The sequence below is a fragment of the Lolium perenne genome, chromosome 6, assembly GCF_019359855.2.
Source record: "Lolium perenne isolate Kyuss_39 chromosome 6, Kyuss_2.0, whole genome shotgun sequence".
Classification (NCBI taxonomy): Eukaryota; Viridiplantae; Streptophyta; class Magnoliopsida; order Poales; family Poaceae; genus Lolium; species Lolium perenne.
In genome coordinates this window covers 189,182,187-189,195,607 of record NC_067249.2, presented here as the reverse complement: position 1 = coordinate 189,195,607, position 13,421 = coordinate 189,182,187, and the positions used below count along the sequence as shown (strand labels likewise).

Genomic DNA, 13,421 nt, shown 5'->3' with positions numbered 1-13,421 from the left:
TTGTCAACATAAAGTAAAATAATAAGTGAAATATGCAAGTATGTAGGAATCAATGCACAGTTAACACAAGTGTTTGCTTCTTGAGGTGGAAGGAAGTAGGTAAACTGACTCAACATAAAAGTAGAAGAAAGGCCCTTCGCAGAGGGAATCATCGATTGCTATATTTGTGCTAGAGCTTTTATTTTGAAAACATAAAGAGAGCATAAAAGTAAATTTTGAGAGGTGTTTGTTGTTGTCAACGAATGGTAGTGGGCACTCTAACCCCCTTGCCAGAAAAACCTTCAAAGAGCGGCTCCCATGAAACATTTTTATTTTTGGGTGGCACTCCTTCCAACCTTGCTTTCGCAAACCATGGCTAACCGAATCCTCGGGTGCCTGCCAACAATCTCATACCATGAAGGAGTGCCTTTTTATTTTAGTTTTATTTAGATGACACTCCTCCCCACCTTTGCTTTCTCAAGCCATGGCTAACCGAATCCTCGGGTGCCGTCCAACAATCACATACCATGGAGGAGTGTCTATTTTTTTGTAAAATTATGAGAGTTAATTAATTGGGACTGGGAATCCCATTGCCTGCTCTTTTTGCAAAATTATTGGATAAGCGGATGAAGCCACTAGTCCATTGGTGAAAGTTGCCCAACAAGATTGAAAGATAAACACCACATACTTCCTCATGAGCTATAAAACAATGACACAAATCAGAGATGATAAATTTTGAAGTGTTTAAAGATAGCACTCAAGCAATTTACTTTGGAATGGCAGAGAAATACCATGTAGTAGGTAGGTATGGTGGACACAAATGGCATAGTTATTGGCTCAAGGATTTGGATGCACGAGAAGTAATCCCTCTCAATACAAGGCTTAGGCTAGCAAGGTTATTTGAAACAAACACAAGTATGAACCGGTACATCAAAACTTACATAAGAGCATATTGCAAGCATTATAAGACTCTACACCGTCTTCCTTGTTGTTCGACCCTTACTAGAAAATATCTAGACCTTAGAGAGACCAATCATGCAAACCAAATTTTAGCAAGCTCTATGTATTTCTTCACTAATAGGTGCAAAGTATATGATGCAAGAGCTTAAACATGATCCTTATGAGCACAACAATTGCCAAGTATCAAATTATTCAAGACATTCTACCAATTACCACATGTAGCATTTTCCGTTTCCAACCATATAACAATTAACGAAGCAGTTTTAACCTTCGCCATGAACATTATGAGTAAAGCCTAAGGACATATTTGTCCATATGCAACAGCGAAGCGTGTCTCTCTCCCACACAATGAATGCTAGGATCCAACTTTATTCAAACAAAACAAAAACAAAACAAACAGACGCTCCAAGTAAAGCACATAAGATGTGATGGAATAAAAATATAGTTTCACTAGAGGAACCTGATAATGTTGTCGATGAAGAAGGGGATGCCTTGGGCATCCCCAAGCTTAGATGCTTGAGTCTTCTTGAAATATGCAGGGATGAACCACCGGGGCATCCCCAAGCTTAGAGCTTTCACTCTCCTTGATCATATTGTATCATCCTCCTCTCTTGATCCTTGAAAACTTCCTCCACACCAAACTCAAAACAACTCGTTAGAGGGTTAGTGCATAATCAAAATTCACATGTTCAGAGGTGACATAATCATTTTTAACACTTCTGGACATTGCACAAAGCTACTGAAAGTTAATGGAATAAAGAAGTCCATCAAACATAGCAAAACAGACAATTCGAAATAAAAAGCAGAATCTGTCAAAACAGAACATTCCGTAAAGACGAATTTTTTAGGTGCACCAGACTTGCTCAAATGAAAATGCTCAAATTGAATGAAAGTTGCGTACATATCTGAGGATCACTCACGTAAATTGGCAGAATTTTCTGAGTTACCTACAGAGCCTACTGCTCAAATTCGTGATAGCAAGAAATCTGTTTCTGCGCAGCAAACCAAATCTAGTATGAACCTTACTATCAAAGACTTTACTTGGCACAACAATGCAACAAAATTAAGATAAGGAGAGGTTGCTACAGTAGTAAAAATTTCCAAGACTCAAATATAAAACAAAAGTGCAGAAGTAAAATCATGGGTTGTCTCCCATAAGCGCTTTTCTTTAACGCCTTTCAGCTAGGCGCAGAAAGTGTGAATCAAGTAACATCAAGAGATGAAGCATCAACATCATAATTTGTTCTAATGATAGAATCAAAAGGTAACTTCATTCTCTTTCTAGGGAAGTGTTCCATACCTTTCTTGAGAGGAAATTGATATTTAATATTACCTTCCTTCATATCAATAATAGCACCAACGGTTCGAAGAAAAGGTCTTCCCAATATAATGGGACAAGATGCATTGCATTCAATATCCAAGACAACAAAATCAACGGGGACAAGGTTATTGTTAACCGTAATGCGAACATTATCAACCGTCCCCAAAGGTTTCTTTGTAGAATTATCAGCAAGATTAACATCCAAATAACAATTTTTCAATGGTGGCAAGTCAAGCATATTATAGATTTTCCTAGGCATAACGGAAATACTTGCACCAAGATCACATAAAACATTACAATCAAAGTCATTGACCTTCATCTTAATGAAAGGCTCCCAACCATCCTCTAACTTCCTAGGAATAGAAGTTTCACGATTTAGTTTCTCTTCTCTAGCTTTTATGAGAGCATTGGTAATATGTTTTGTAAAGGCCAAATTTATAGCACTAGCATTCGGACTTTTAGCAAGTTTTTGTAAGAACTTTATAACTTCAGAGATGTGACAATCATCAAAATCTAAACCATTATGATCTAAAGCAATGGGATCATTATCCCCAACATTAGAAAAAATTTCAGCAGTTTTATCACAGGCAGTTTTAGCAGGTTCCGGCAGTTTTGCAACCTTTGCATTAGGAGTGGAAACATTGCCAACACCAATTATTTTACCATTGATAGTAGGAGGTGCAGCAACATGTGAAGCATTAGCATTACTAGTGTAAAACAAGAAACAAAAAGATGCAATTGCAGGATCTAAAGGAAATAGCTTCGAGCACTTACAACGGTACCAGAAAATAACTTAGTTACATGGGACCAACGTGTGAGTGCCTTTTACCTTTCCTCCCCGACAACGGCGCCAGAAAAAGAGCTGCTGGCGTGCAGTTGACGTGGGAGTTAGAAATCTCTGTGGTGTAATTTTCCTTCACGTCCCCGGCAACGGCGCCAGAAAAAGAGCTTGATACGCGTACAACACGCGTCCGTTGGGAACCCCAAGAGGAAGGTGTGATGCGTATAGCGGCAAGTTTTCCCTCAGTAAGAAACCAAGGTTTATCGAACCAGTAGGAGCCAAGAAGCACGTTGAAGGTTGATGGCGGCGGAGTATAGTGCGGCGCAACACTAGGGATTCCGATGCCAACGTGGAACCTGCACAACACAACCAAAGTACTTTGCCCCAACGTAACAGTGAGGTTGTCAATCTCACCGGCTTGCTGTAACAAAGGATTAGATGTATAGTGTGGATGATGATGTTTGCAGAAAACAGTAGAACGAGTATTGCAGTAGATTGTATTCGATGTAAAAGAATGGACCGGGGTCCACAGTTCACTAGTGGTGTCTCTCCCATAAGAAATAGCATGTTGGGTGAACAAATTACAGTTGGGCAATTGACAAATAAAGAGGGCATGACCATGCACATACATGTTATGATGAGTAGTGTGAGATTTAATTGGGCATTACGACAAAGTACATAGACCGCTATCCAGCATGCATCTATGCCTAAAAAGTCCACCTTCAGGTTATCATCCGAACCCCCTCCAGTATTAAGTTGCAAACAACAGGCAATTGCGTTAAGTATGGTGCATAATGTAATTAACAAATACATCCTTAGACATAGCATTGATGTTTTATCCCTAGTGGCAACAACACATCCACAACCTTAGAACTTTCTGTCACTGTCCCAGAGTTAATGGAGGCATGAACCCACTATCGAGCATAAATACTCCCTCTTGGAGTTACAAGTAACGACTTGGCCAGAGCCTCTACTCATACCGGAGAGCATGCAAGATCATAAACAACACATAGATGATAGATTGATAATCAACATAACATAGCATTCATTATTCATCGGATCCCAACAAACGCAACATGTAGCATTACAAATAGATGATCTTGATCATGTTAGGCAGCTCACAAGATCCAACAATGATAGCACATGAGGAGAAGACAACCATCTAGCTACTGCTATGGACCCATAGTCCAGGGGTGAACTACTCACACATCACTCCGGAGGCGACCATGGCGGTGAAGAGTCCTCCGGGAGATGATTCCCCTCTCCGGCAGGGTGCCGGAGGCGATCTCCTGAATCCCCCGAGATGGGATTGGCGGCGGCGGCGTCTCTGGAAGGTTTTTCGTATCGTGGCTCTCGGTACTGGAACTATTATCGACGAAGGCTTATGTAGGCGGAAGGGTAGGTCAGGGGGCGCCACGAGGGGCCCACACGCTAGGGCCGCGCGGCCAGGGCCTGGGCCGCGCTGCCCTACTGTGGCGTCGCCTCGTCGCCCCACTTCGTTTCCCTTTCGGACTTCTGGAAGCTTCGTGGAAAAATAAGATCCTGGACATTGATTTCGTCCAATTGCGAGAATATTTCCTTACTAGGATTTCTGAAACCAAAAACAGCAGAAAACATCAACTAGCTCTTCGGCATCTTGTTAATAGGTTAGTGCCGGAAAATGCATAAACATGACATAAAGTATGTATAAAACATGTAGGTATTGTCATAAAACAAGCATGGAACATAAGAAATTATCGATACGTTGGAGACGTATCAGGCGCTGCCATCCTTTTCTGGTCTGATCCATGGATAGAGAGTCTTACGGTGCATGCGCTTGCTCCGGCTGTCGTCACGCTCGTCAGGCCGCGCTTTGTTTCCCGGCGGACGGTACAGCAAGTGCTGCCTGGCCATGCATGGGTGCTGGACATCGCTGTACCTCTGTCCGTGGATGCAACCGTCCAATTCTTCCGCCTGTGGGATGCCGTCGCAAGGGTGCCAACTGGTGGAGAGGGGATGCCTTCCGTTGTAAATGGTCGGCGGACGACGTCTTCTCCTCTCGATCAGCGTACCAGCTGCTGTTCGAGGGAACGACAAAGCTACCTGGAGCGCCGCATATCTGGCACTCGTTCGCGTCGATGAAGTTTCGCCTACACGCCTGGCTAGCCTTGCGATGGAGATTCTGGTCTGCGGACCATCTGATTAGGCATGGCATGGCAGCCAATGCGATCTGTCGGCTTTGCTCTGCGGCGGACGATACGCTGAACCATTTGTCCCTCGCCTTCCCGTTCGCGGTGCAAGTGTGGGCTGGAGTTATCCACACAGTGCATTCGCAGCTCCATCTTCCGAATGCCGAGCTGGAGGAATGGTGGCCCACTGCTGTCAACGCCCTGCCAGCGGCACGGAGGAAGGAAGCCAACTCGCTCATCATGCTCATCCTTCGTTCGATCTGGATTGAGCGGAACGAGCGCATTTTCAACGATCGATGTACCTCTGCCTCTAGAGTTATCAACGCCATCGTCGATGAGTGGAACTCATGGATGCAGTGTAGGGGTGGATAACTGAGAGATAGTTAAGCTTCTGCTCTCATAGGTCCATCTGTGGTGCTTTCGCACGACGATGGCCGTTTGTAACCTGAACCCTGGTGGCGAATTTCTTCCCTTAAGCTTAATATAAAACACGCAGATCTCCTGCGGGTACTCAAAAAAAAAATTGAGATATCACAACATTTTTTTGTATACAAAGTGAACTTGTTAACCACACATGCTTTAATTTATTCACAAAATAATTTTGGTGGTTGCTATATCATTTTTCATACATAATGACATTTATGGATATAAAAAATTATAAATAATTAAAGAGTAAAAATGCTAAATAACTAAAGCTTAAAGATCATGCCCTCGCATTTGTGAGGGCACCATGGTACTCCCTCCGTGTACACATAAGTGTCTTAACTTTTTCTAGATATGTATGTATCTACAACTAAAATGTGACTATATACATTCAAATCTAGATAAAACTAAGACAAACTTATTTTGGAACCGAGGTAGTAGTTTTTTCTAACAATATCTGAGTTTGTGGGATGAAATTTGAAGCTGACATTTCGTGTCAATTTTTTTTTGTGAAGCTAACATTGAATAAAATCAACGGCGAAGAAAAGTTCGTTTGTCGTCAAAATTTTAAAAATATGACCTCGGACAAAAAAGTTCAGCAAAAAGTGATTCGTTCTAGATTTTTTATTTTTTCGGAGACACGTTATATTATTGTTTAAGAGCATCTCAAGCAGAGCCCGTAAACCACGCCGGAATCGTTTTTCCGGCCGATTTACGGGTTTAGGTCAAAAGTGGCGTAGAATAGAGACTGAACTCGTCGCTCGGCCCGAAAAACTTTTTCAGGGGCCCGAAATTTTTTAGACTCGACCCCTACTAATACAGACCAAAGGGTAGTTTACAGGCCGAAAACTGAACGGACTTCTCCAGCGCCGCCGTCCGTACAATCGCCTCTAGCCACCGATTTCTGGCTGCTTTACTAAAATTGTGCGACGACGATCAAACTGGTGGCTGCAGATGAGACGTACGACATGCGTATATAGCAGACTATGACGCGGCGTGGTGGCGGACAGGCTACACAACGGGGCTGCATACGCGCGGCCAAGAGCAGCAGCTAGCAGATGCATCGCGCGCGGCCAAGAGCAGCTAGCACATACGCGCGCGGGCGTGCGGCCAAGAGCTGCAGCGATCAATCCAATGAATCCAAAGCTAAATCAATTTCATTTGTGGAGCAAGGCGGAGCGCAGCAGCAATCACGGCCGTGTGGCCGCGTCCGGCCGGGCCGGCCGGTTCTACGCCTTAGGCCTCGTTTGGCACAGGAGTATTAACCGGGTTTGTGGAGTATTATCCCGGCCTAAACTTTATACACGTGAAACCGCGAGCGAGCCGTTTGGCAGGGCGGTCTTGGCCGGGTTCAGCCCGAGTAAACCCCGCAATACACGTCGACCCGACGAGTTTTCCAGACGCTCCACCCACCTCGCGTTTTTTCGGTCCACCGGATCTCCTCTCGCGGCGACGCCGGATCTCCTCTCGCAGCGACGCCGGCGGCTCCCTTGCCCCGCAAACAGAAAGTAACAGCTCCGGCGACGCCTCCTTCAGCACCTTGTGCCGCCGCCTCAGCATCCGCCACCGCCGCCGTTGACTCAGTACCCGCCCCCGCCGCCTCAGAACCTGATGCCGCCGCCGCTTCAGCACCTGGTGCCCTCGCCGCTGAGGTTCCTGCCGACGTAGGCTCCTTCGGCCGTCCGTCCTCTCGTGTAAGTTCTCTTTCAATTCGCCCTTCCCCTCCCTATCTAGTGCTAGATACAACTGCTACATGAATGACCTAGGGTTCTTGATGCCTCCCGTGAGATCCTGTTAGTTGCCTCTAGTTCTTGATGCCTAGGGTGAGCTAGTGGCTACGGATTCAGATTTCTGTTGGATCTGTCATTCTGTCAATTGCTGTAGTAATATATGATTACAGTGTTCGCCTCTAGTTCTTGATGCCACTGCATGTCCATTTGGATCTGTTAATTGCCTCTAGTAATATATGATTTGTGTTCCATTGCACTTCCTTTTGGATTTGTCAACTGCCTCTAGTTTTTTATGCCTGCTCTGCATGAGGACAAGTGCCTCGCATGCATCTGTAGAAATTAGCAAAATTAAATCAGCATGTCATTTCTCTATCAAAAGGAACATAAGTAGTGTATAAAAACTGAAATGTCCATAGTCATTTCTCTATCAAAAGGAACTTATGGCTGCGCTGAATGGCAGACTTGGAGGCTGCAGACTAGCAGATCTCCAGATGGATGGAGTGGTCGCATGCGCTCCATTCGTTCATCCGCCAGTTATTCGCTTCACCTCCCCAGGACACATGACAGAGGTAATTTTGTAATTTCTTTTCTTATCATCATTGTAGTCTAGTAACGATGGAGGTTCCAATGATCTGACGGTGTGAGGAATTCAGAGCCGAGTTGTGCTATTGTGAATAAGAACTTGTGATCTGTAGGATGACCCTGTGCAAACATGAAATTTGGAATGCTTATACAATTAATGTGCAATGCCACTTATACGGTCTGATGCATTGTTAGATGCAGTTTCTTGCAAATCTTGTATCAATTAAATAAAATTCACTTTAGCACACAGATGTTTTACAACCAAATATATTTGCATTGTAAGATGGGGTCTAGACAATTGGTTCTAAAAGAAGGAATTTCACAAACAAAAATTGATGCTTATAGTTTTGCTCAATTAGCTCGTTCATCCTATCACACTGATGCATTTGTATGTTATGTTGATTTCAGTCCATTTCATCCTTTGTGAGAAGAGTGGAGGTAGGTATATTTTGCTAAACAATATTCGTCCTTATCATTTATTGTCGTGCTTCTAAACCATTTCATCTTTGCCCTGTTTCTGTATCTGTAACCATTTCACCACTGCCATGTAACATGAAATTTATTCTTTACTTGTCTACATCCCTGTTATAATATCCGTCTTTTATTTCTTATTCATGGCATGATTGTAATTTAGCTAGGATATAATGATTACTATTGCTGGATGTTTGGTTTGGTGCTTCCTGATTGAGTTAGGCTGCCGAGTGCTTCAAGTTAGCTATGCTTTCTTTTTAAGTCCCGGACTCCCGGTTGCATCATGATTTGTTGTTTTACTAAGATGCTGATTAAGACACATACTTGGTTTGGGAGAAACTCTGTTGGGTGGAACAGGAAGTGCATCAGAGACAGCTTCTCAACATGATGCATGGCTCCGTTGGCGCGGCGGAGCGATGACACTGCCACTTGCCCGGCCTCTGCTGACTTAATATTCGCCGATGCTACCGCGTCCATCTTTAAGTCGCCTCACCTTATGTCCCCAAGCTGACAGAAGTCAAGGCCACTGCGCCTCTGATCCAGCATCTATTTTATGTAATGTGCTTGTGACCAGAGTGTAAAAGTTTAATTTTTTTTCGAATTACTATGATCGTCCTAGCTTTGTTGTGTAAATTGCATTTTTGGTTGTAGAATTATCCCTGCCTGCCAAACAGATGAATAAATGGAGAGTATTGGTGACGAAGGGTTTTTTGGTGTAACTGTTAGGAAATATTCTGTCTAGAAGTTAGCGTCAGTTATAGGCTAATGTAGCAGTTAATATTTCCCTAGGATAACTGCTTGCAGTTAACATTTGTCCATTGCCGAAGAGGCACCATACCTATTAGAAGAGACATCATGTCCTTTGGGAAAAGGCACCAACACTGTAACCGACTATGTACACGCCTGTTCAGCAACTATAAAAGGGCTGAACAGTTCTATCAATACATTCATTCGTTGCCTTTCTATCTCTTGTTTTCTTCACGTCATCAGCACTCGCTCTGCCGAGAGCGACTAGGCCGCCGGAGAGAACAGACAGAAAGGAAAAATGGGTGACATCAGTAAAAAAGAATTCCAAGAACTACAACTTGATGGAAGTAACTATCTATCATGGGCCATGGATATGAAAATAAATTTAAATGGTCGTGGCCTTGGTCCCGTGATTATCACACCCCCCGAAAATGCTCCAGAAATACCCTATGTGGCAAAGTATGCGGCATTACATTTCATAAGGCACCACCTCCATCCCGATTTAAAAAATGAATATTTGATGGAGGAGGATCCACTAGCTTTATGGAACTCCCTCAAGGAGAGATATGACCAACAAAGAGCGGTTATGTTGCCGGAAGCCGAGAGAGAATGGTCTCTCATAAGGTTCCAGGACTTTAAGTCCGTTGCGGCATATAATTCTGCCGTGCATAAAGTTAACTCCAAACTGAGATTTTGCAACAAGCAAGTTTCAGATGAAGATTTAATCGAGAAAACCTTATGCACTTTCCATCCCTCGATGAGGATATTGCAACAGCAATATCGTCAACACAAATACACGAAGTATTCTGAGCTTATATACACATTACTTCAGGCCGAGAAGCATGATGAACTTCTCATGAAAAATCACAATGCTCGCCCAACGGGTGCCATGCCGATCCCTGAAGCACATTCTAATGCTCATTTTACTAATAAATTCGGAAACCGTAAGAGGAACTTCCGAAAATTCAAGGGAAAGTGGAAAAACAATGGTCAAAAGACCAATGGTCAATTTAAGGGGAAAGGTCATTTCAAGAGAAATGATCAAAATGACAACTCTAAAACTTGTCAAAGGTGTGGATGTGCGAATCATCGTACAAACAAATGTCGTATTCCCAAGCACCTAGTGGATCTATACATGAAGTATGGAGGAAAAGGGAAGCAAGTTCATGGAAATAAGGCTGAAGCTCACTTCAATGCCATTGAAGACAACCCTCAAGCTAGTCCTTCTCAAAGTGCTATTGAAGAATTCAAGCCAAAGGACAACATCATCCTCGATGAAGACATGCTTGTGGACTACACCCAAGATGTTTTTGGAGACCTCAATTGATCTCCTAAACAATTGATGTCACTTAGCTATTTAAATACTACGATATGTTATATATTGTATAACAATAAGTAGAATAAAGTCTTTCAGACTACATGTATTGTATTATGTGAATCAGACATAATATTGTAATGTATTTATATTTCGAATATGTAATATATATACTATGTATGTAATTTGATGAATATATGAATAAAATAAATTTATTCTAAAATATTCTCTTTCTATTTTTAGAAATTTACGGGAAAAATCCGATGGAAGAAGAATTATGTTTAGTGGATAGTGCTACTACTAACACAATTTTAAGGGAAACAAAATACTTCCAAACTCTTACTAAGAGAAAGGAAGATGTTATGACTATAACTGGGAGTAACAAAGCAATAATTGGTTCAGGAAGAGCCACATTCACACTCCCTATGGGTACTACTATTGTAATTCAGAATGCGCTCTTGTATCCTGAATCAACACGTACCCTTATAAGTTTCAAAGATATCCGATCAAATGATTTCCATCTTAAAACTGTTAAGATGGATAAGAAAGAATATTTGCTTTTAACAAAAAGCGACGGATATGAGGAACAAACTCTTGAAAAATTCCCTTCATTTTCTTCCGGATTATACTTTACATACATTAAACCCGTACCTTATGTTGCGTACAAAATAATTTTTCAAAATCTTGATAAATTCAAGACTTGGCATGATCGCCTTGGTCATCCTGGAATAGGTATGATGAGAAAAATTATAAGCAATTCTATTGGTCATAATTTACCAATTAAAAGATTTCCCAAGTCATCAGATTTTGTATGCACCGCATGTGCTACCGGGAAATTAATTATTAGGCCATCCTACCTCAAAGTTAAAAATGAGTCAATTAATTTTCTTGAAAGAATTCAAGGAGATATATGTGGTCCAATACAACCTTTATCTGGACCATTTAGGTACTTTATGGTGCTAATTGATGCATCTACTAGATGGTCACATGTGTGTTTATTATCAACACGTAACCATGCCTTTGCCAAATTAATATCTCAAATTATCAAATTACGAGCAAATCATCCTGAACACAGGATTAAAACAATAAGAATGGATAATGCGGCTGAATTCAGTTCACGCGCATTCAATGATTATTGTATGGCCTTAGGCATTTATCTAGAACATTCTGTACCTTATGTTCATACTCAAAATGGATTGGCTGAATCTTTAATCAAAAGAGTAAAATTAATTGCTAGACCATTGTTGCAGAATTGCAATTTACCAACCTCTTGTTGGGGACATGCGGTTTTACACGCCGCAGATCTGATACAAGTCAGACCAACTGCATATCATGAAACTTCCCCATTTCAAATAGTACGAGGCAATCAGCCAAGTATTTCCCACCTGCGAAAATTCGGTTGCGCTGTATACGTACCGATATCACCACCGCAGCGTACCTCCATGGGACCCCATAGAAAAATTGGAATCTATGTGGGATATAAATCTCCGTCAATTATAAAATATTTAGAACCCCTAACAGGGGACCTGTTTCTGACCCGATACGCTGATTCAATTTTTGATGAGGATCATTTCCCGGCATTAGGGGGAGAAACAAACCACAAAGAATGCCAGGAAATAGATTGGAATGTAACAGGCATCCAATCCTTAGATCCACGTACTAAAGAATCTGAATCTGAAGTTCAGAGAATAATAGATTTGCAACACTTTGCAAATAACTTGCCAGACGCATTTACTGATCACAAAGGTGTCACTAAATCATATATCCCTGCAGTCAATGCACCAGAACGAGTAGAGGTACCAAATAAAACTACTTAACTCCCAATTGCAAATAAAAGGGGAAGAAATCTGGTCTCAAGGGAAAAGGCTTCTCCAAAGCCACCGCGGAAACAAAGAAAATCTGTGACGGTAAATGCAAATCAACCTGAAGTTGATAGACACCAAGATGATGTTCAACATCAAGAACCTAGCATAAATGTGCACACAAATTCTATTGTTGGGACATCGAAACAACCAGACTCCGTTGTTATGGGAAATCACACGGTGCCTGAAGAAACTAATGAAATTTCCATAAACTATATCGATTCGGGAGAATCATATAATAGAAAGACTACAATTGTCGACACATATTTCTCCTCTAAAATTGCTAAAGCCCTTCAACTGGATCCAGAGCCAAAATCTATGAAAGAGTGCCTGAAGCGCTCAGATTGGCCTAAATGGAAGGAGGCAATTGAGGCAGAATTGCGCTCGCTTAATAAAAGAGAGGTATTCTCTAAAGTAATACCTACTCCTCAAAAAGTCTTCCCTGTGGGAGCTAAATGGGTTTTCGTTCGAAAAAGGAACGAAAATAATGAGGTGGTGAGATATAAAGCGAGACTAGTAGCACAAGGGTTTACGCAGAGACCCGGTATCGACTACGACGATACATATTCTCCTGTAATGAGTGGAATTACGTTTCGATACTTAATATCATTGGCAGTACAAATGAATTTATCAATGCAGTTAATGGATGTAGTGACCGCATATCTATATGGGTCACTCGATGCAGATATTTATATGAAAGTCCCTGATGGACTTAAAATCCCTAATCCAAATAAAAATCGCAACATGTATTGTGTAAAATTACAAAAGTCACTCTATGGTTTAAAGCAGTCGGGTAAAATGTGGTATAACCGGCTTAGTGAGTTCCTTCTTCAAAAAGGATACTCAAATAATGATGATTGCCCATGCGTTTTCATTAAGAAATCCTCAAAAGGATTTTGCATCATCTCAGTTTATGTTGATGACCTCAACATCATTGGTAACGCGACATATATATCTGTAGCACACAATCATTTAATGACGGAGTTTGAGATGAAGGATTTGGGAAAAACCAAATTCTGCTTAGGTTTACAACTTGAGCATCTTCCCTCAGGAATACTCGTTTATCAGCCCGCATATATTCA

General features: G+C 41.8%; 1 protein-coding gene and 1 long non-coding RNA gene across 2 annotated transcripts; both read left to right on the top strand.

The window, feature by feature from the left end:
* The first annotated feature begins 4,936 nt into the window (after positions 1 to 4,936).
* LOC139832580 (uncharacterized) lies at positions 4,937 to 5,581 on the top strand. Its single transcript, XM_071822366.1, has one exon. It carries the CDS (start codon positions 4,937 to 4,939, stop codon positions 5,579 to 5,581), a length of 645 nt encoding a protein of 214 aa, XP_071678467.1.
* Positions 5,582 to 6,962: 1,381 nt separating this feature from the next.
* Positions 6,963 to 9,114, top strand: LOC127306648 (uncharacterized). The gene is made up of 3 exons (XR_011747515.1): positions 6,963 to 7,326; positions 7,823 to 7,931; positions 8,353 to 9,114. It is a non-coding gene; the product is annotated as an uncharacterized lncRNA (long non-coding RNA).
* The last annotated feature ends 4,307 nt before the right edge of the window (positions 9,115 to 13,421 follow it).

What these genes read in the sequence shown, in the direction of transcription:
- LOC139832580 (XM_071822366.1), top strand. Translation starts at nt 4,937, where the DNA reads ATGGGTGCTGGACATCGCTGTACCTCTGTCCGTGGATGCAACCGTCCA.